This window comes from Lepidothrix coronata, unplaced genomic scaffold, assembly GCF_001604755.1.
Source record: "Lepidothrix coronata isolate B3197 unplaced genomic scaffold, Lepidothrix_coronata-1.0 Scaffold306, whole genome shotgun sequence".
In the NCBI taxonomy this organism is placed as follows: domain Eukaryota; kingdom Metazoa; phylum Chordata; class Aves; order Passeriformes; family Pipridae; genus Lepidothrix; species Lepidothrix coronata.
The window spans coordinates 580,516-604,691 of NW_016690486.1; the positions used below are offsets into that span (position 1 = coordinate 580,516).

Here is a 24,176-nt window from a genome sequence, read left to right on the forward strand (position 1 = left end):
CCAATAACCAACTTAAGAAGATCTTCTTGTGTCCTCTGCAATGGAAGCAATGAAACAGGAAGTTCTGATTCACCATCTATATTATAAGCACAATTATAGATATACACAATTTTTAAAAAATACATTCAATGTTATATAATATATTCATTAATATATCATTTTAAGAACACAATTTAAATGTTGTAAAAGGACAAACTGTTTCCTGCTCCTGACAGGAAATGTCTAATCTTGACAATAGTGATTTCCACAAGATTTAAAACATTCTTTCATCCTTTCCTAAGCAAAAATGTAAGACTCAAAAAAAAAAATCTGTCTAAAGACTTTGATTCAATGTTGAAGGGTGGTATAAATTTCAGGTAAAGAAAGTACCACAGTGTGTGTGAGAAAAGGCACAACAGAAAAATCAAATTTATTTTAACTACAGACTGACAAAGGAATTCTTCTTGTTTCCTATAGTACTTTTTTTTTTCCTTTCCAACCTGCCTACATTTTCCCTTTCATAGAAGTACATAGTAATGAACTGCAATCCCAGGTAAAAGCATTTTAAATTTAATAAATTACCTACACCTTTTACACCAGTTGTCCAACTGGATGGATATAATATAGCTACAATAAGAGAAGAAAGAAAAAAGCCTCTTATCTGGATAGACAGTCACTGCCTTCATTTACGACAATAGTGTGTGGAGTTGATACATTACTTATTGCAGATTCTCAATCCCTTTCAATCTGTATGTAGAACTTTCCCTGACGTTTTAAGAATCGAGAAGTGAAAATTACAGCATGTTCAAAAAGAGAAGGTATTTTATGCCTTAAAATGTAAAGTGGCAATGTATAGATTTACAACATTACTGCATCTTTGATCTATTAGTATGACTGTCAGCAAGTATTAGTGGAAATAAAAATATATTTATAATTCTGCAAGCCCTTACAACAATAAATTTCTGTGCCTCAAGCATAATGGAAATTACTTTTCACTTCATTTTCTTGTGCTTACAAACACATCATGTTTGTAACATGGGCAAGCAATGGCAAAGCAATCTCACCTTCCTCTGAGAAAAGCACTCTCACCAGGCTCAGAAAGTATGCCATGGTTATATTGTCACTAACCAGAAAAGAAACTCGACTAATATTCATACCAAGTGCTCATCTTTGAAATGGCACATGAAAATAAAAATGACCAGCTTTCTCTGAACATCTTGACTGAAACTGGGTCATGAAATATGGAGGACTGAAAGGAATTCTGACCATCAGACTATGGATGTAGTATTAATGCTGTCCAAAATGTAGAAAAAGAAAAAAAAAAGAAAGCAAATTAACAACATATTGCAAGTCCTCTAGAACTCCTCCAGAGAGCATTAAAAGATGGACGTGTAACACTTCTCCAGGTAGAATACAATGCAAAATTGATTCATCATGAAAAGTCTTGTCTTTTCAACTTTTGCATAACTGCCATAGAAAGAGATCTTAGATGAGTAGCCAAACCAGATGTCATGAACTCAAACGGAGGTTCAACTTGCTTTGGAATAAACTCAAGGCCCCAGAGGGATACAATCAAACACAAATAGTAGCAATTAACTTACAAATCTGCTATGTTTACTAACAAATTAAAAATGCATATAAAAATACTGTTAACAAACTTCGGAGCTCACTTGTTTGCTGTTTTTAAGAAAAAAAAAATTAGTTACTTCTTCTCCTAATCTGTCATGCCAGATGTGTGATTACATGAACTCAATTGCAGATGTTCATATCTGATTTCCACCCCAGCTCTTAAATTTGAAGCTTTTAAAATTTGAAACAGGAAGGACCAGGTAAAAATATTTGCTTCAAACAGGAAACAGATCCTGATTTCATTTTTGCCAAGGGCAAGGAAAGAAAAAGATTGCTCAGGAGTCCAAAAAGCAAAGATTTCTGCCTTCAAAACTGATGTCAGTGGCAATCAACTGGAGCTGCCAATAAAGATGTAAACTGGAACTAGAAACGAGTCTTCACAGAATAAGAATTCTCTTCCTTGTTATTTCCCTCTATTTAACTATTCTCATTATATGCAAGTTTCTACCATTCATCCTTGCCTTTTCTGAATATCATGTTCCTGGATTTTTATTCTATTCATAACTCTACTTGAAGTTATTCTAAGTCATCATCTGCTCCCAAGCAGTGGGCCTGCTATCACTTTCTAGAAGCCATGTTGATGACCAATGCCCACCAATAAAATATCCATGCAGAATATCTTAGATTGATTAATTCTATGTAGAATTTCTCATATTTTTAAAAAATTCTATAGACTTCAAAGATTTCCCATAAATTTTCTTTGAAATTTGTTCCCTTTGAGTACTGCAAATTCCTTCATTTTGCTTGGTGAAGATCCAAACTAGACCAAACAACAGTTGGAGAAAAAATTCCTTCTTTCCTACCGAATTCTTTTTTAAATGTGTTTCAGACTAAAATAACATTTTTTTTTCCCAGATGATAGAGGAAAAGCTAGAACTACAGCCAATATACAAGTGGTCTTCCGTAACACTGGGCCTGGTTTGAGTGTCTTTTAATGCAGTAATTAGAAGACAGCAGGAAATTAGGCTTTTCTGCTACCACCAGTGTGCTATCTATCACAAAAACATGTTGTAGCCTAATTGTGTCAATCAACCAAGTATGTGCTTTAGAGGAAAAACCCGGATTTTTTCCTTCTGTTACTAATCTATGATTTGATTAATTCGCAAATGCAAGACAAAATGAGATGGAAGAAGGGATTTCTTTTAGGTTAATTCTTTAAGGTATGCATTTAGTTATAAGAGCTAAACACTTCAATGAGCAAACTGTACAACAACTTGCATCGACCCGGAGCCGGTTGCTGCAAAAGAAAATTAAAGTACCAAAAATATATTAAACCCAAATTTTCAGCTATGTCAGGCTTTAATAAAGAAAAGAACTTTAGAACAACATAAGAGAGAATTGCAACATTATATGATATGGCTTTGCAAACGTCATTCAAACAACATCCAAATTATGACAGGAAATATTTAAAACCTCACATAGATATGTGTTTTCCAGAAATAATGGAAAGAATCATGTTTCATGTCAAGAAGCTTAGGCATGAAATTTTTTTCCACATGGTCTCTCTTGCTCACAGCAAGAATGCTGACTTCACACTTCTTTTTCCGTACATATTTAATGGTTCTGCTGATACTGTAACAATGTAAGAAAAGCAAATATTTCATTTCTTCCACAGAAAAAAAATTGTTCCTGCCAGGTTATTTTAACTAGAGAAACAATATTCCATCTAGTTCACCTAGCCCTTCACACCTCAAGCATATCTTCAGTGTGTACAACATATTCATTTACTTTTAAAGTAACAGGTGTCAGTTGTACAGTAAACCAGAGAAAAATGGAAAAGGGAGAAATCACACACTGTAAACATGGTAAACAGATTTCTCTTAGACATAATAAACTTAAAATGATCTGCCAGAGCTGTCTTTTTAATAATTATATAAAATTCTTTGCCCTGTAGCATACTTCTTCTTTAAAACATTAAAAATGTTTTAATTAGCTAGAAAAGCTATTTGAAAGTAAGACAGCCCTTTCATCAATCTAAGAAGTGAGAAAAACATATTTTTTTCAAACTATTTATTTTTACATTTACCTTAATTTTCATTTCCTATTCTACGAAATTTACCCACAGTACACAAGTGAAAGTAACACAACTGATTCTACAAGCAAAGACCAACATCTACCCATGACACCAAAAAATACCAGCGAAAGAACACGTCTAATTTAAATCTACACCACTTTAAATCTACACCATATGTGACAAATTCATATCTCTGTCCCATGATGCATAACCATACAAAATTCTATATTCTTACTTTGATGTGCTGTTCTTATGAAAACTGCGGTAGCATAAAAAGAAAAGAGAAGCATTTAGATAATAATTTCAGCGTTGTCTCCTTCCTTGCAATCATTTCAATCCTCTTACCCAAAGCCAAAGTAAAAAAAAACCCTAAAATAAATAAATGGATGTATTGTTTTTTTGAAGCCTCTAGAAGCAAAATAGCAACATAAAAATGATATAGAAGTTGTGGTACAAACTCATTTCTTTTTAAACAGAGAATAAATACGTGAAAACATTTTGAACATAACTGCATACAGAAAAAACCTCAGAGATTATTATGAACACACCTGCCTAAACCAAGATGTTCTGTTTAAACTTTGTGATAGTTTACAAAGGAAGAGGTGAATATGCTAAAAGGTAGTCTTTATGTAATTAAGTTTAAAAGTAATCCAGCTGCAACTGAATTCATGAGAAAGCAGGCTCCATTACCTGACAGATCTGCTTGCTAGCTGCAAAAGTAAGGATTGTTCAAGTATCTCTGTTCCATTTTCCAAGTAGTGCTTAGCTGCCTAATTTTAAATAGAGGGAAGGAACTGCAGGCAGTAAGTGCTCTAGAGGCTTAGAATATTTGGAAATTTTTCCTCTTTATAACAGTATTCAGTGCTCTCAGGAGCACAAACTTCACCAAGAAAGCTAAGGGTATATTCCCAGAGCCAACTGGTGAAGTGGCTGATAGTTTATTTGTTAACATCACATTCATTTAGTACAACTGACAGTCTGAATTGTTCCATTTTTAACATTTCAGAGTAACCACCTTTATGTATTTGTAAAAATAATAGCAAGATAGCTTCAATTTTGTGTACTGGGTTTGATTTTACTTGTCTTCATTTTTTTTTAATTTAAGGAAAAAAATTATATATATATATATATAATTTATATATATATATATATATATAAATATATATTTATATATATATATATATATATATATATCTTGCTCTCCCTGTGTGTGAATAAAGCCAAAAAACTCTCAGAAATCACAGAACATTTTCAGTTTAGGGTCCCAAATACAATCCATAAAGACAAAACTACAGAACTGGGCACAAATATATTCTAAAGTCTCAGGAAAACAATGCCAGAGAAGGGAAAAAATGAAATTAGTTCAGCAAAAGCCTACATAGTGTAACAGTCAGACAAACTAAGCTCCCCACTGCACAATACATACATAATAAAGGTAGCTGTCAGACTCATGGTAAATGTCACATAATCATTGTTTCCCTCTGGAAGTAAATTAACCTGAAACTGCTTATCACTGTAGGATCAAAACAAAAAGGTAAATCCTAGCACAGAATCCTCCACTTCCTTCCAAATCAAAGAAGCTTCCAGGTTTTTTTCTTTGCAGCCCTAGGAAAGGATGCACAAACTAACCCATGAAGTATTTCTTTCTTCTCTTACACTCCTGCTTAAGAACAAACTTTGTTCTCAGTAAAACATGAAATAGGTTGACTTAGGGATAGAAAAGTTAAAAGATATGTAATTATTTATGTAAGTTTTCTATGCAACTGGATTGAAGGAAAAACATAACTCAATGTTGACACTATAAGCACTATTTATTAGCCTAACAGTTATGCTTATCTTGTCATTAAAAAAGTAAGAACTATTGGGTCAAGCTCTGTTTCCTAGTAAGTTTTGCACAGTATAAATTTCTTTGCATGTTTCCAATTCTGAAATGGAAAATAAGATATGACGCATCTCAGGTTTTTTGAGCAAATTTAGCCCTCACTAGACATAATTCCCATTAACATTAAAAGAAATTACTGATTCTATAGTTCTTATGCATGTAAAGCTCCCTTCAATAGGAATCGTTCATCTATAAAAGCTAGGAATAATCTGCTTAAAACATAACAACTTCAGTACCACAGAATTTAAGTAAAAAAAGTGTAAGAAATATTACTTTAGAACATGATTGTATTATAGTGAAAAAATACTACTTTTAACTCCAAATGTAAAATATTTTAACTAAGTAGGACTTAAAAGTGTATTCCTCACTGTACATTTACATCATAATGCATAGAATGGAAGAAAAAATGGAATTATAGAATGTCATAAAATAGTTTAAACAGCTGCATTTTAAACTGTATTTGATGATTGTTTTATGCTAACAGCAATCTTACACCCAAATTGTGCATCAGTTTCACAGCATTATACAGAAGAATGAAGGTAAGGGGGTTTTTTCAGTGTTTCACTCCAAAATGAAGATTGATTTTAGTGTTCTACTTCATACAAATAAGTTTACTCTTGAAATAACAAACATTAAAAAGTTGCACAGCAATATCAAAAGTGAAGTTCCGTCAGCTTCAAAAAATACATTCAATAAACATATAATAGAACTTGACACAAGTCAATTTGTGTTGCTCAATTGTTTAAAATCGAGATACATGAAAAGAAATCATGATTTTACAAGTCAAACTTTTGTCAATAAAAACACAAAATTCTAAGCAGCTGTCAACTGGATTAATACCACTTTTTGGCTTTGTGAGTGGTCAGCTCCAGATTTTTTTTTAAAAGGTACCAAAAAACTCAAAGTGAGCTTGGACACCCTAAGTAAAATTACCTTGTAACTCCAAACAATTAGGTACTGACGATAAATCAGAGGCAGGCACCTTTAAAGTCTTTCAGAAGTGTTTTGCTAGCACTTGCTTTTGCAAGTCTGACACTCCCATTACCCATATCAACCCTTAAAACCTCCTACATCACCTATTGCCCTCTATCATCTACTCCCCCTTTATTGTAAGAGAGGGATTTGAACAAAACTGGACATGGAGGAACAAACTCCACAATATCTAACAGAAATTACATCATTTTTCTATTGGAAAGAAAAAAATGGGAAACCAGTAATCAGAAAATACCTTGAAGTTATTGGAAATAATCAAACCCAGTAACTCCAGAAGTATTTAATTCAAAATACCTTGGCGCTTTTGTACCTGATCACCTAAGTAGGAAACATTGGGCAAGATCTCATCATTGCCAGAATGAAAACAATTTCTTTTTTAAATAAATTTTTCTTCCTCAAAAAAATATAGGTATGATTAATACACTAAAACTTCAAAAGTAGGGTATAAATCGAAGACCACTCTGATTTTGAATATGGCTAATTACACTAGTAGGTATACAAATTTATTTTTTAAAGAAGAATGAACTTGCTCTTCTCCATCTACTCCTACCAATTGAATTGAATGAAAGACAGGTAAATGAATGATAGAAAAAAGGAATACACACAGAAAGATTTATTGGTGGTGGAAATTTGTTAACATTGACCACACTGCACATTTCAGCAGTCCATGACATATTCTCCTTTGCTACACACAGATATTCATTCTAAGTTTGAAACCATAATTTGAACCATTTCAAACCAGTATGACTAGCACCACCAGCAACAAAAACAGACTCAGTCTTGCTCTGTCTCTTCCTTTGGGCTGGCACAAGCATTTGCACATTTTGCTGGATGACAGAACAGATTAACAGAAAGTTAAAATGAGCCTGACCTAAAAAGAAAAGCTCTTTCTAATCAAGATCAGATCCCTATTGATTACTCATCTTAAGATCACAGCCAATAGTGACAATTCATCAATTAGAACTTTTTTCCACACAAAACCCCAAATTTCATCAAAACAAAAAAATGCAAACCCCTAATATCCCAAAGCTCAATGTTTAGAATACTCAGCCACAACATGAGAAGCCCAACATAGATGCACTTTCTCTAAAGCTGCAAGTACATACAGTAAAATACTTCTCTGCACTGCATAATAGAGTGTGACTTTGATACATACCTGTGGAATATAGAAAGACTGGTAGAGAGACAAGCACTGCGTCTAGCACACAGTTGTGTTCACTTTTGCCTTTAGCAAAGCTCCCATAAGTGTGTGTGTGTATTAAATAGGAAAACATTTGGTGGGAAGCTATTTTCCCTCTTAACTCTGATATACAATCTAGATGCCCATTGATTTCCTGAAGTCTTTACATGGATGCGAATTCAGGGTCAGCCTTTACCCCTAACATATGTTACCCTTAATAAGCTTCTCTCTGAAGCTTACAACACTCCAGGTCACTATTGAATTTATGATAGAAGTAGTTGAAGGAGAAAGTTAACTTGATGTTTCATAACTAATTTAGGAGGCATATAAATTATGTTTAGACAAAAGTCTGCCAGACAGCTATTCACCTTCCAGAGAAGCAGATATTTATCTGCTGAAGAAAAGGGCCCTAGGGGCATAAATCTTCATTATCCCAAAAATAACAGACTTGTAGGAAAAAAAATCAAATCCACAATACTTTTACTATCATAGGAAGTAAATTAAGACTATTGCAACAGATATACTTGCAGCACCACTGATGTAATTTTAATGGCAAAATGTGTTATTTCATCTCTCAAAGAAAACAGACTAAATTTAATGGACTATGAAAACAGTGTCAATTAAATGTCTTTGAAAAGGTTACAGATTTTGCTTCAGCCAGGCAACTAACTTAAGAAAATTGCAAAAAGTGATTTAATCCTGCAATTGGCAATGTTTTCTCTTTCCTAGTTGAGAACTTCCTTGTTTTCTATTACCACCCTGTTTTGGACTTCAAACATAAAGCAAGCCCAATTAATTGGATTGATAAAAATAATTTTTTGAATGAGAAAAAAAAATCTTCAATTATGATAAAAGGCCTTAATATTTTCTCCAACAATTCAGAATTGCCATGCTTGACAGACTCACAGTTGTTAATTTATTTCCATTTTCTGTTTATGAACTCAAAAGCACTTTTCTCAAACACACCGTGAGTTTCTGCTAATTTACCTGAGAAATGTTAATTTTTCATTTGTCTTCTTACCACGTGCCCCAGGCAAATATGTGTTACATTCAGTGAACCAGATTGTTGAAAATAAATTGAAGAAACTTTATAGAGGTTGAAAGTTTACTACAAGTCACTGAAAAATTTGAATCTCCTCTTGCTGTTACCAAGGTATTAAGTGACAATCCCAATTATGCCAGAAAGGTAATTGTAAAGTTCTAATCAATTTACAAAACAGTAGGCACGTGTATGTGCACATGTGTTAGTACTTGTGCACATACTCTGCTACAGCTTTCATCTCCTGCCTACAGACTTTTTTAAATTGGGGTGGTTTTTGCTTTGTTTTGGGTTAGGTTTTTTTCATGTAAGAGATATTAGAGCAAAACAAGGAAAGTGCCCTCGGAGAAAACAAACAAGGATACACTAAAATTATGGTCATGTGTGAGCAGACTAAGGAATTTATTTTACAATAAAACAACATTAAAACTAAATAGGTTTGGAATAAATGGCCAATTCAAACCACTTTTATTTGCAACTCCTTACAATATGGGCAGACACAGACAGACCTAGGAACAGGAGTTATCAGAGAAGCAAGATAGGAACATGACTTAAGATTGGCATTCTGGATGAATCTGAATGACAACAAACTCTAGACCTAGAACAGTGCAGACAGAGTCAGATCAGCGAGAGTACATATATGAGTTTGCATGTCATACAACTGCAGCTGTAACATTACAGCTGCTTTGCTGCTGTGGAAAACAACCACTAAATTGTACTTTAATAAAAAATCGGAAAGAAAAAGGCTCAAATTACATGAAATCAATTTATATGAAAACAGAAATCTGGGTATTCACTACTGTGACAAAGGAGTCTAAGTTCAACGTTACTGAGATACTCTAATGTGCTGTCATTGTCCATGGGATATTTAGTTTATTAATTTGTCCATGGAATACCAAAGGCTTTGCAAAAAAACTTGCAGTGTGAAGGCTGTACCAGGTTCTCTGAACCCTTTAAGCATTTGATAGAGCAGCGGACCCAGGTCTGTTAAAAAAAAAACCAGACACAACTCCCTAGGTCAGAGTGTGAGACTAGTATTCCCAATTAGCAAATTTAAAAGAGGTAAAGAAAAGGACTAGATTTTGCCACCAAAAGGACAGGCAGAGAAGGACTCCAGAGTAGTCTCCTACCAGACAGAGAAAGACACTGCTCCCTGACATGGAAGCATTCTGTTGAGTTGCTCTATCATCTCTTAATAAAATTCAGACTGCATCTGAAATGTCACATCGGAGTGGCTGTGTCCTAGGTGGCAGAAGGCTTGATATATTCACAGAAAGGAAAGAACTATAGCTTCTTTTATTAGATAAACCAAATTAGAGGTACACAGAAACAAGCTTCCCTAACTACAGAATAATTTTTCTTCCTGCAAGATGAAGAACAGAATCCTGGAAAGAAAGAATGTTTTTCACAGAATCTTAAGAATCTGTTTCAAAATCTAAATACAAACATAAAACTTTAAAGTTTAGATGTTTTCATAAGAAAACTAGGAATAAATAAGAGGAAATTATGTTTCAGATTTCTAAAGGGTAATTCCATGAGAAAAAAAAATAATAAGTGAGAAAAAAAATGACCTATTAAAAACTTTTATTGCAACTGCATGATAGAAGAAATTCCACATAAAATGTCTTCATCTACAGTTTTAGAAGAGATCAATTTCCCTACTGCATTCTAAGATCAGTCTTATTTTTTCTTATCAATGCAATATGCTTCTTAAAAGTTCTTAACTGAAAATAGATCAACTGCAAGTGAATTCACAGATATAAATATTCATTTATTCTAATTTTTTCTAATATGACCTACATATTAGAATACATCAGCAGAATAAAGATACTACACAATTATACATTTACATGCTTGTCAAGTCTGTGAAATAAGTTTACTTGAATTTATTTTTGTGTTTTAGTGACCTCTGGTGGTTACATTCAAAGGAAACTGCTGTTCCCGAATTACCTGAATAAAAACTTTAAAAAATCCCCAAAGCACTAATCCTTCAAAAACCAACAAATTAAAGGCTTTTGGCATACAGTACATGAAAGTTCACTTTAGCCTTTAAAATAAGGATGAGGCTTCTTTTCTTACTGAAGTTTTTCTGCCTCTTTCAGGGCTTAAAGTTACTACTATTTACAAAATCATTTTAACGACAACTAAAAAAGTTAATGGTGCAAATTCAACCTCAAAGATAGAGGAACTATCCTTAAGTGATAAAAACTGGAATGAAAATTTGACATAAATAGCATGGTACGGGAAGGGAGCAAAAATAATTCCAGAATAGCATCCTCACGAGCTCTCAACTGACTTTTCACAAGTGGGAACAAATTTTGGAGCTAAAACAGATCACCTCTATTTAACAGATGAAAAAAGCAAAGAGTATTAGAAGTTACTAGGAATGGAAGTGGAAAGAAAACACAAAAAACCCCTGTCAATAGATAGATCACTCCTGTATCTTCAGACTGTAAGACCTGAATCAGAGTCATTTTAGACTATGTTGTTCTGACTAGCTACAGCTTGATTTCAACACTTCCTAAATCACAGCAGCCACCAATTAACTTCAGCTGGAGTATCAGCTGGCTCAAATAAGAGGATAAATTACAGTATTATATTAATACAGTTTATAAGGCTGGTTTAAAGGTTTGCTTTGTGGGGTTTTTTTAAGCATCACACAACATAAAATAGCTGACAGTTAACAAGAATGTTCAACAAACTCACAGGTTCATCTGGTTCCTCTGGAGGGAGCAGAGGGGAACACAACTTGGCAGATAAGAAATTCATAAATGACTCCTTCCTACTTTTCCTATAAATGAACTGTTAAGTTTTGTGTACTGCCCACAGTTATTTGATTTTAGATTTTTAGATATTAGATTTTAGATTATTTGAAGACATGAAAATACAGGATTCAATTTTTTTCCTCATTCTAATTTTGTGTAAGCACTCTAAAATCTTTTTAATTCACAGATATTACTTTGTGAGAAAAAAATCTGAATGAATGCCATTAAATAAAGCATAGTACGTGCATTTTGAACTCAGATTTGTTAATTTAAAAAATAAATCCTTATTTTCTTAGTGAATGTATATAAAAACTAATTTTAATTCACATAAGAATGGGCCTAGTCCCAGATTTAACTTGTTTTTTGAAGTACATGAATACTTATAAAAATGCTAAATTTCATTTGTGAATAATTTTTATGTTCATATAAAAAACCCACTGAAAACATTTTGAACAAAATAATATTACAGCTTAGAGTATAACTACTTCAATCTATTGCTTTTAAATACAACAGCTGAGTAGGAAATGTGTTTTCTATGGTGGAAACTAGGAAGCTGGAGAAACTGTTAATGAATATATTAGTGCTAAGGACCTTAACAAACACCTGAAGCCAAAAGCTATATGAACATCTCAAAATTACTTTTGAGTATTTTCACTGGAAATTTTAAAAGTTAAATATCAGAAAAAAAATCAGTCGCATACAAGAGTGCACTTAAATTGTGACCTGGAATTCAACTGACGTGCAACTGTCAGTATTGAAAGACGTTGACCAAACTTCAGTGATTGTAACTATAAGGACTCTTACCCCACTTTGTCACTTTATGAGACAAACAGGTATGAACTACAATGTTTTGAGTTCAGCTTTCACTACAGAATTGAAACATTAAGCAACACAGCAAAATAATCATATACTTAATATTCATTAAGAAGAAACCAGAGGGACCTAAAGCAACAAAATAGCCACATTTCCAAAACAGTCAGATATTAACCAATAACTGTATGTTCCTACATGCCAGACCTACACAGCACAGAGGCATATTTACAGCTTGTGTTTAGCAGTTGGGTCTCACATTCGAACACCCATTACATTCAAGTTCTGGCTTCACCTTATGAAGCAGAAATAAAATAATGTCACAGTCACACTTTAAACAAATATTAAATAGTACATTCTGTCAAGATTTCTCAGTCTTTGTGCATGTGTCACATCCAAAAAAGGACAGTAAGACAATTTTGTCTAATCANATATATATATATATATATATATACATATATACATATATATATATATATATATATATATATATCTTGCTCTCCCTGTGTGTGAATAAAGCCAAAAAACTCTCAGAAATCACAGAACATTTTCAGTTTAGGGTCCCAAATACAATCCATAAAGACAAAACTACAGAACTGGGCACAAATATATTCTAAAGTCTCAGGAAAACAATGCCAGAGAAGGGAAAAAATGAAATTAGTTCAGCAAAAGCCTACATAGTGTAACAGTCAGACAAACTAAGCTCCCCACTGCACAATACATACATAATAAAGGTAGCTGTCAGACTCATGGTAAATGTCACATAATCATTGTTTCCCTCTGGAAGTAAATTAACCTGAAACTGCTTATCACTGTAGGATCAAAACAAAAAGGTAAATCCTAGCACAGAATCCTCCACTTCCTTCCAAATCAAAGAAGCTTCCAGGTTTTTTTCTTTGCAGCCCTAGGAAAGGATGCACAAACTAACCCATGAAGTATTTCTTTCTTCTCTTACACTCCTGCTTAAGAACAAACTTTGTTCTCAGTAAAACATGAAATAGGTTGACTTAGGGATAGAAAAGTTAAAAGATATGTAATTATTTATGTAAGTTTTCTATGCAACTGGATTGAAGGAAAAACATAACTCAATGTTGACACTATAAGCACTATTTATTAGCCTAACAGTTATGCTTATCTTGTCATTAAAAAAGTAAGAACTATTGGGTCAAGCTCTGTTTCCTAGTAAGTTTTGCACAGTATAAATTTCTTTGCATGTTTCCAATTCTGAAATGGAAAATAAGATATGACGCATCTCAGGTTTTTTGAGCAAATTTAGCCCTCACTAGACATAATTCCCATTAACATTAAAAGAAATTACTGATTCTATAGTTCTTATGCATGTAAAGCTCCCTTCAATAAGAATCGTTCATCTATAAAAGCTAGGAATAATCTGCTTAAAACATAACAACTTCAGTACCACAGAATTTAAGTAAAAAAAGTGTAAGAAATATTACTTTAGAACATGATTGTATTATAGTGAAAAAATACTACTTTTAACTCCAAATGTAAAATATTTTAACTAAGTAGGACTTAAAAGTGTATTCCTCACTGTACATTTACATCATAATGCATAGAATGGAAGAAAAAATGGAATTATAGAATGTCATAAAATAGTTTAAACAGCTGCATTTTAAACTGTATTTGATGATTGTTTTATGCTAACAGCAATCTTACACCCAAATTGTGCATCAGTTTCACAGCATTATACAGAAGAATGAAGGTAAGGGGGTTTTTTCAGTGTTTCACTCCAAAATGAAGATTGATTTTAGTGTTCTACTTCATACAAATAAGTTTACTCTTGAAATAACAAACATTAAAAAGTTGCACAGCAATATCAAAAGTGAAGTTCCGTCAGCTTCAAAAAATACATTCAATAAACATATAATAGAACTTGACACAAGTCAATTTGTGTTGCTCAATTGTTTAAAATCGAGATACATGAAAAGAAATCATGATTTTACAAGTCAAACTTTTGTCAATAAAAACACAAAATTCTAAGCAGCTGTCAACTGGATTAATACCACTTTTTGGCTTTGTGAGTGGTCAGCTCCAGATTTTTTTTTAAAAGGTACCAAAAAACTCAAAGTGAGCTTGGACACCCTAAGTAAAATTACCTTGTAACTCCAAACAATTAGGTACTGACGATAAATCAGAGGCAGGCACCTTTAAAGTCTTTCAGAAGTGTTTTGCTAGCACTTGCTTTTGCAAGTCTGACACTCCCATTACCCATATCAACCCTTAAAACCTCCTACATCACCTATTGCCCTCTATCATCTACTCCCCCTTTATTGTAAGAGAGGGATTTGAACAAAACTGGACATGGAGGAACAAACTCCACAATATCTAACAGAAATTACATCATTTTTCTATTGGAAAGAAAAAAATGGGAAACCAGTAATCAGAAAATACCTTGAAGTTATTGGAAATAATCAAACCCAGTAACTCCAGAAGTATTTAATTCAAAATACCTTGGCACTTTTGTACCTGATCACCTAAGTAGGAAACATTGGGCAAGATCTCATCATTGCCAGAATGAAAACAATTTCTTTTTTAAATAAATTTTTCTTCCTCAAAAAAATATAGGTATGATTAATACACTAAAACTTCAAAAGTAGGGTATAAATCGAAGACCACTCTGATTTTGAATATGGCTAATTACACTAGTAGGTATACAAATTTATTTTTTAAAGAAGAATGAACTTGCTCTTCTCCATCTACTCCTACCAATTGAATTGAATGAAAGACAGGTAAATGAATGATAGAAAAAAGGAATACACACAGAAAGATTTATTGGTGGTGGAAATTTGTTAACACTGACCACACTGCACATTTCAGCAGTCCATGACATATTCTCCTTTGCTACACACAGATATTCATTCTAAGTTTGAAACCATAATTTGAACCATTTCAAACCAGTATGACTAGCACCACCAGCAACAAAAACAGACTCAGTCTTGCTCTGTCTCTTCCTTTGGGCTGGCACAAGCATTTGCACATTTTGCTGGATGACAGAACAGATTAACAGAAAGTTAAAATGAGCCTGACCTAAAAAGAAAAGCTCTTTCTAATCAAGATCAGATCCCTATTGATTACTCATCTTAAGGTCACAGCCAATAGTGACAATTCATCAATTAGAACTTTTTTCCACACAAAACCCCAAATTTCATCAAAACAAAAAAATGCAAACCCCTAATATCCCAAAGCTCAATGTTTAGAATACTCAGCCACAACATGAGAAGCCCAACATAGATGCACTTTCTCTAAAGCTGCAAGTACATACAGTAAAATACTTCTCTGCACTGCATAATAGAGTGTGACTTTGATACATACCTGTGGAATATAGAAAGACTGGTAGAGAGACAAGCACTGCGTCTAGCACACAGTTGTGTTCACTTTTGCCTTTAGCAAAGCTCCCATAAGTGTGTGTGTGTATTAAATAGGAAAACATTTGGTGGGAAGCTATTTTCCCTCTTAACTCTGATATACAATCTAGATGCCCATTGATTTCCTGAAGTCTTTACATGGATGCGAATTCAGGGTCAGCCTTTACCCCTAACATATGTTACCCTTAATAAGCTTCTCTCTGAAGCTTACAACACTCCAGGTCACTATTGAATTTATGATAGAAGTAGTTGAAGGAGAAAGTTAACTTGATGTTTCATAACTAATTTAGGAGGCATATAAATTATGTTTAGACAAAAGTCTGCCAGACAGCTATTCACCTTCCAGAGAAGCAGATATTTATCTGCTGAAGAAAAGGGCCCTAGGGGCATAAATCTTCATTATCCCAAAAATAACAGACTTGTAGGAAAAAAAATCAAATCCACAATACTTTTACTATCATAGGAAGTAAATTAAGACTATTGCAACAGATATACTTGCAGCACCACTGATGTAATTTTAATGGCAAAATGTGTTATTTCATCTCTCAAAGAAAACAGACTAAATTTAATGGACTATGAAAACAGTGTCAATTAAATGTCTTTGAAAAGGTTACAGATTTTGCTTCAGCCAGGCAACTAACTTAAGAAAATTGCAAAAAGTGATTTAATCCTGCAATTGGCAATGTTTTCTCTTTCCTAGTTGAGAACTTCCTTGTTTTCTATTACCACCCTGTTTTGGACTTCAAACATAAAGCAAGCCCAATTAATTGGATTGATAAAAATAATTTTTTGAATGAGAAAAAAAAATCTTCAATTATGATAAAAGGCCTTAATATTTTCTCCAACAATTCAGAATTGCCATGCTTGACAGACTCACAGTTGTTAATTTATTTCCATTTTCTGTTTATGAACTCAAAAGCACTTTTCTCAAACACACCGTGAGTTTCTGCTAATTTACCTGAGAAATGTTAATTTTTCATTTGTCTTCTTACCACGTGCCCCAGGCAAATATGTGTTACATTCAGTGAACCAGATTGTTGAAAATAAATTGAAGAAACTTTATAGAGGTTGAAAGTTTACTACAAGTCACTGAAAAATTTGAATCTCCTCTTGCTGTTACCAAGGTATTAAGTGACAATCCCAATTATGCCAGAAAGGTAATTGTAAAGTTCTAATCAATTTACAAAACAGTAGGCACGTGTATGTGCACATGTGTTAGTACTTGTGCACATACTCTGCTACAGCTTTCATCTCCTGCCTACAGACTTTTTTAAATTGGGGTGGTTTTTGCTTTGTTTTGGGTTAGGTTTTTTTCATGTAAGAGATATTAGAGCAAAACAAGGAAAGTGCCCTCGGAGAAAACAAACAAGGATACACTAAAATTATGGTCATGTGTGAGCAGACTAAGGAATTTATTTTACAATAAAACAACATTAAAACTAAATAGGTTTGGAATAAATGGCCAATTCAAACCACTTTTATTTGCAACTCCTTACAATATGGGCAGACACAGACAGACCTAGGAACAGGAGTTATCAGAGAAGCAAGATAGGAACATGACTTAAGATTGGCATTCTGGATGAATCTGAATGACAACAAACTCTAGACCTAGAACAGTGCAGACAGAGTCAGATCAGCGAGAGTACATATATGAGTTTGCATGTCATACAACTGCAGCTGTAACATTACAGCTGCTTTGCAGCTGTGGAAAACAACCACTAAATTGTACTTTAATAAAAAATCAGAAAGAAAAAGGCTCAAATTACATGAAATCAATTTATATGAAAACAGAAATCTGGGTATTCACTACTGTGACAAAGGAGTCTAAGTTCAATGTTACTGAGATACTCTAATATGCTGTCATTGTCCATGGGATATTTAGTTTATTAATTTGTCCATGGAATACCAAAGGCTTTGCAAAAAAACTTGCAGTGTGAAGGCTGTACCAGGTTCTCTGAACCCTTTAAGCATTTGATAGAGCAGCGGACCCAGGTCTGTTAAAAAAAAAACCAGACACAACTCCCTAGGTCAGAGTGTGAGACTAGTATTCCCAATTAGCAAATTTAAAAGAGGTAAAGAAAAGGACTAGATTTTGCCACCAAAAGGACAGGCAGAGAAGGACTCCAGAGTAGTCTCCTACCAGACAGAGAAAGACACTGCTCCCTGACATGGAAGCATTCTGTTGAGTTGCTCTATCATCTCTTAATAAAATTCAGACTGCATCTGAAATGTCACATCGGAGTGGCTGTGTCCTAGGTGGCAGAAGGCTCGATATATTCACAGAAAGGAAAGAACTATAGCTTCTTTTATTAGATAAACCAAATTAGATGTACACAGAAACAAGCTTCCCTAACTACAGAATAATTTTTCTTCCTGCAAGATGAAGAACAGAATCCTGGAAAGAAAGAATGTTTTTCACAGAATCTTAAGAATCTGTTTCAAAATCTAAATACAAACATAAAACTTTAAAGTTTAGATGCTTTCATAAGAAAACTAGGAATAAATAAGAGGAAATTATGTTTCAGATTTCTAAAGGGTAATTCCATGAGAAAAAAAAATAATAAGTGAGAAAAAAAATGACCTATTAAAAACTTTTATTGCAACTGCATGATAGAAGAAATTCCACATAAAATGTCTTCATCTACAGTTTTAGAAGAGATCAATTTCCCTACTGCATTCTAAGATCAGTCTTATTTTTTCTTATCAATGCAATATGCTTCTTAAAAGTTCTTAACTGAAAATAGATCAACTGCAAGTGAATTCACAGATATAAATATTCATTTATTCTAATTTTTTCTAATATGACCTACATATTAGAATACATCAGCAGAATAAAGATACTACACAATTATACATTTACATGCTTGTCAAGTCTGTGAAATAAGTTTACTTGAATTTATTTTTGTGTTTTAGTGACCTCTGGTGGTTACATTCAAAGGAAACTGCTGTTCCCGAATTACCTGAATAAAAACTTTAAAAAATCCCCAAAGCACTAATCCTTCAAAAACCAACAAATTAAAGGTTTTTGGCATACAGTACATGAAAGTTCACTTTAGCCTTTAAAATAAGGATGAGGCTTCTTTTCTTACTGAAGTTTTTCTGCCTCTTTCAGGGCTTAATGTTACTACTACTTACAAAATCATTTTAATGACAACTAAAAAAGTTAATGGTGCAAATTCAACCTCAAAGATAGAGGAACTATCCTTAAGTGATAAAAACTGGAATGAAAATTTGACATAAATAGCATGGTACGGGAAGGGAGCAAAAATAATTCCAGAATAGCATCCTCACGAGCTCTCAACTGACTTTTCACAAGTGCAAACAAATTTTGGAGCTAAAACAGATCACCTCTATTTAACAGATGAAAAAAGTGAAGAGTATTAGAAGTTACTAGGAATGGAAGTGGAAAGAAAACACAAAAAACCCCTGTCAATAGATAGATCACTCCTGTATCTTCAGACTGTAAGACCTGAATCAGAGTCATTTTAGACTATGTTGTTCTGACTAGCTACAGCTTGATTTCAACACTTCCTAAATCACAGCAGCCACCAATTAACTTCAGCTGGAGTATCAGCTGGCTCAAATAAGAGGATAAATTACAGTATTATATTAATACAGTTTATAAGGCTGGTTTAAAGGTTTGCTTTGTGGGGTTTTTTTAAGCATCACACAACATAAAATAGCTGACAGTTAACAAGAATGTTCAACAAACTCACAGGTTCATCTGGTTCCTCTGGAGGGAGCAGAGGGGAACACAACTTGGCAGATAAGAAATTCATAAATGACTCCTTCCTACTTTTCCTATAAATGAACTGTTAAGTTTTGTGTACTGCCCACAGTTATTTGATTTTAGATTTTTAGATATTAGATTTTAGATTATTTGAAGACATGAAAATACAGGATTCAATTTTTTTCCTCATTCTAATTTTGTGTAAGCACTCTAAAATCTTTTTAATTCACAGATATTACTTTGTGAGAAAAAAATCTGAATGAATGCCATTAAATAAAGCATAGTACGTGCATTTTGAACTCAGATTTGTTAATTTAAAAAATAAATCCTTATTTTCTTAGTGAATGTATATAAAAACTAATTTTAATTCACATAAGAATGGGCCTAGTCCCAGATTTAACTTGTTTTTTGAAGTACATGAATACTTATAAAAATGCTAAATTTCATTTGTGAATAATTTTTATGTTCATATAAAAAACCCACTGAAAACATTTTGAACAAAATAATATTACAGCTTAGAGTATAACTACTTCAATCTATTGCTTTTAAATACAACAGCTGAGTAGGAAATGTGTTTTCTATGGTGGAAACTAGGAAGCTGGAGAAACTGTTAATGAATATATTAGTGCTAAGGACCTTAACAAACACCTGAAGCCAAAAGCTATATGAACATCTCAAAATTACTTTTGAGTATTTTCACTGGAACTTTTAAAAGTTAAATATCAGAAAAAAAATCAGTCGCATACAAGAGTGCACTTAAATTGTGACCTGGAATTCAACTGACGTGCAACTGTCAGTATTGAAAGACGTTGACCAAACTTCAGTGATTGTAACTATAAGGACTCTTACCCCACTTTGTCACTTTATGAGACAAACAGGTATGAACTACAATGTTTTGAGTTCAGCTTTCACTACAGAATTGAAACATTAAGCAACACAGCAAAATAATCATATACTTAATATTCATTAAGAAGAAACCAGAGGGACCTAAAGCAACAAAATAGCCACATTTCCAAAACAGTCAGATATTAACCAATAACTGTATGTTCCTACATGCCAGACCTACACAGCACAGAGGCATATTTACAGCTTGTGTTTAGCAGTTGGGTCTCACATTCGAACACCCATTACATTCAAGTTCTGGCTTCACCTTATGAAGCAGAAATAAAATAATGTCACAGTCACACTTTAAACAAATATTAAATAGTACATTCTGTCAAGATTTCTCAATCTGTGTGCATGTGTCACATCCAAAAAAGGACAGTAAGACAATTTTGTCTAATCAATCTTCTGCATAAGTCAACCACTGACCATGAAAAATGAAAAAAAAATTAAAAATACTTTTCTTCTCCAAAGAAAATTACTTGCCCTTCATTACACATACTCTTCAAGAACTGTGAGGAATCTCAAATTACTCCCATCTCAATTAATTTTTTGGAAAAAATATGCCTAAGTATCAATTGCACTATTTTTATACTAATTATAATAATTAATTTCAGGATAACCGAACAATGGCAACATTTTCTTCTTTCTACACACACACAAGAAGCATGACATTGACTGATTTTATGAAAAGGAGAGAAAAAGGCTAGAGTTTTTTATTGGTGGGTAGTTCAGCCACAGGTTAGTAAAGATCAGAACTACAACTATATAGAATGAGATCATAAATTTACACATTTAATTAATTGATTATATTCCAATTTAGACATATGAGGAAAAACTAAAGCAGGGGTCAAAACAAAAAAAGCTGTGAAAGCTTCTGACATAAATAGTAAAAGCATTAACAAAACTCCCTTATTAAAAAAAAATAAAAGGTAAGTTACCTCAGAAACAGGTACATTTTCTCCAAGTTCAGATGTGTGTAATGCCAGTAAACCAATCACTCGAGCAACTTTAGCACGTCTGCGTATCAAATAAATATTTTGTGGGTGCAGAAAAACTATTTACAAAATACAACAAAACCAATCATGTCTCATTTATATTTTACGCAGGTTGCTAAGGGCAGGAAACATTCGATGTCCTATTTACAGCTCGGATTTCCTTCTTATTATTTATGGGATTTTTTGTGTCAACAATTAACTCAGTATTTCAGCTCATTTTAGCAATAAATTCATGCATAAAGACATTTCTCTTCTTTAACATGGAAGAGTGAAGATTCTTTAGTTTGTTAGTCTTACTAATCTGTCAAGCTCACATACAGTTTTCATATAACATAGAAAACACCTATAGATAATTTTAGACTTCTCAGCTGACAAAATAGAAATCACATCTGTATCAGCAAATTAGTTTTAAATGTTCCATTAAACAAAAAAATTGGAATAACAGAACATCTATGAAAAACAGCAGAGGGCACTATCACATTGAAATATTTCTGACAGGTGTTTAAAATAAAGCTACCATTACAGTTATTTTACTCCTTTATGGTATGGAGTTGGCTTATTCAGTGATTTTAAGTAACACTATTTGTTATACTATATTATATAACTTCTAGATTAAATTTTAGAGATTTTCTATAATCTTTGGTCCTGTAGAATAGCAATATATTAATTCAATGCTGAAAAAATTCCATCTTATATTCACCATCATACTGCCAGTCAGATACCACAGCAGTCTGACACGCTAAAACACTCCTCAAATAACCTGTTAATGAATATCTTTAATAAAATTCGGTGACAATTTTGAATTTTAACATATTAATTTAAAATAATTGTTACTTACATATCCCAGCTGGTGGCTGCACGCAGCTGCTGCATCAATATAGGAAACTATATTAAAGCAGACAAATAAACATTAGTGAAGTTCAGTGATTTGATAATTCCAAATGATAAACAAAAAATCAAAATATCAGTAATTTCATAAAAATGTATTTGGATAACATTTGTGAAGAGTATTGTCACGGACAAACATGGTAGATAAACACTGATTAAGGAGATAAAGATAAAAAATGAAAAAGAGATAAAGATAAAAAAGGAAGGAAAATACAATTCTTTCTATATTTTTGCCTTAAACTAAACTGCTAAACATATATCAGCATGAAAATAAAAAAACAACAGTTTTTCATTCTGAATAACACTATGCAGCAGAAAAAAGTCTGATACTTTCACCTACAAAGACAGAGATCATCATATAATATTACAAAACAAATATTTAATAAATTAATTTTGTGGAACTGGATAAAAATAGTTGGCAAATACTAGAATAATGAATGTTAACATGTATAATCAGCCCCAAAAGAACCAAACTCATAATTACTAATTCACTTCTAAAATGTTCTGTTAATTGGCAATTCAGCTACTGGATTAATGTTTCCCCCCACCAAATTCTCCAATGATAATGGAATACACCTTCCAGCAATTCTTTTTCCTGCTTTCACTAGAATGCTATGCTACAAGACCTACCCACTTCTTCCAACCTAAATGCTTTTCATTGAATTTTTCTGGCAGTGCAATTTTATCTTTAATATCTCTATATCCAATAATGACACGTCAGCTTATGACTTAAGTGCATTAGTATAACTGTAGGAGAGCGAAGCAGTTTACTTTTAATTAAATAAAAAGTATCTCAGGACAGCCTCTGTGATGCCTTTACATAATGACAAAAAAAAAAAAATCTATTTCTCTCCAGCACATGCAAGAATTTTGAGAAATATATTAAACCACTACAGAGGATATCAGTAAAATTGTTTGGTAAAAAGTGGTTCTTGAAAGGTGAAACGAATATTTAGGTATACCCTAAAAGAGACTCTTCAGAGACCCTGCTCACTGTAAGCACTGCTTACTGAAACTTTTACTGCATGTTCTTTAGAAAGTTTTTCTTGCTATTCTTCACAGACATATGACCAAATAAAAGACATATAGCAATTCATACATGAGTTTGTTCAATATTCTCTGTCATTTACGATGATTTACAAAGACTAATATTTCATCATATGTCATTTAACACTCTCCATCAAGGTTAGTTTTTACCCAACACGTTCACTAATACAACAAAACTATATGTAAATGTATCTGAAATGTAGGGCAAAGAATTAGTTTCCCTCAGCATTTTTAAAACACCTGACATGGAACATAGTAATTTTTTTGACATATTTTTGTCAGTACATCAATGATTTCTTCAAACATAACTAAAAGTAGCTGATTTTTGCTACAATGGCAAGTATGTAAACCATGTTGATTCTTTCAAAGCTTTATTATTTACCAGCTGAGAGCTCATTAGTCTGCTTGCAATCTCCTTGTGGACAGCCAGAGTGCACAGATAGTACAGTAAGTTCAGTTTAGAACGTGCTGCTCCTGTGTTCTTCTCAGTGGAATCCAGCAGTGAGCATACTCTTTTCAAGAAGTTATTCCAGTCCACATCTTTCATAGATGATAACTTCTCAGCTAAGAAGCAAACAAGTAGTTAAAGATAATGGATCTTTGATGTTGCTTTAACACTCTAGAAAGTAACATCAGCATGAATAAGTAAGTTCCAAATTTTGAATCTAATTATAATTTTAGTACTTAAAATATAAAAAAAGCATGTTATAATTCATGTCTGAAGATTACAGAAATAAAAAGGAAGCAAGAAGAGAAACAGATGACAAAAACAGAGCAATGAAAGCTTCAAAGTATTTTTGAAAGTGCAACCCTGCTAAGTCCCTGGACTTCATTTAAGGAAACATTATATTTAGGAAAGGTAGTAGTTGTCCTTTATCATTACTAATTCTTAATAAGAAAGTGCACTTTCATTAGAGTAAACTTGAGGTAAAACCTAACGAAAGTCAGTGAAATCTA

The 24,176-nt window shown here is 32.9% G+C and overlaps 1 protein-coding gene across 9 annotated transcripts in view; it reads right to left on the bottom strand.

The window, feature by feature from the left end:
* Window positions 1–24,176, bottom strand: part of ULK4 (unc-51 like kinase 4) — a 236,108-nt gene that overhangs the window by 188,495 nt on the left and 23,437 nt on the right. For all 9 annotated transcript variants that reach the window (XR_001878447.1, XR_001878446.1, XM_017837568.1 and 6 more), the window contains exons 15-17: window positions 23,602–23,783; window positions 22,123–22,169; window positions 21,228–21,306 (exon numbers count right to left, since the gene is read on the bottom strand). Coding sequence is in view for 7 of the 9 variants with exons in the window: in XM_017837568.1 (XP_017693057.1) it covers window positions 21,228–21,306; window positions 22,123–22,169; window positions 23,602–23,783 (308 nt within the window). In the remaining 2 variants the exon portion in view is untranslated. The remainder of the gene's footprint in view (window positions 1–21,227; window positions 21,307–22,122; window positions 22,170–23,601; window positions 23,784–24,176) is intronic.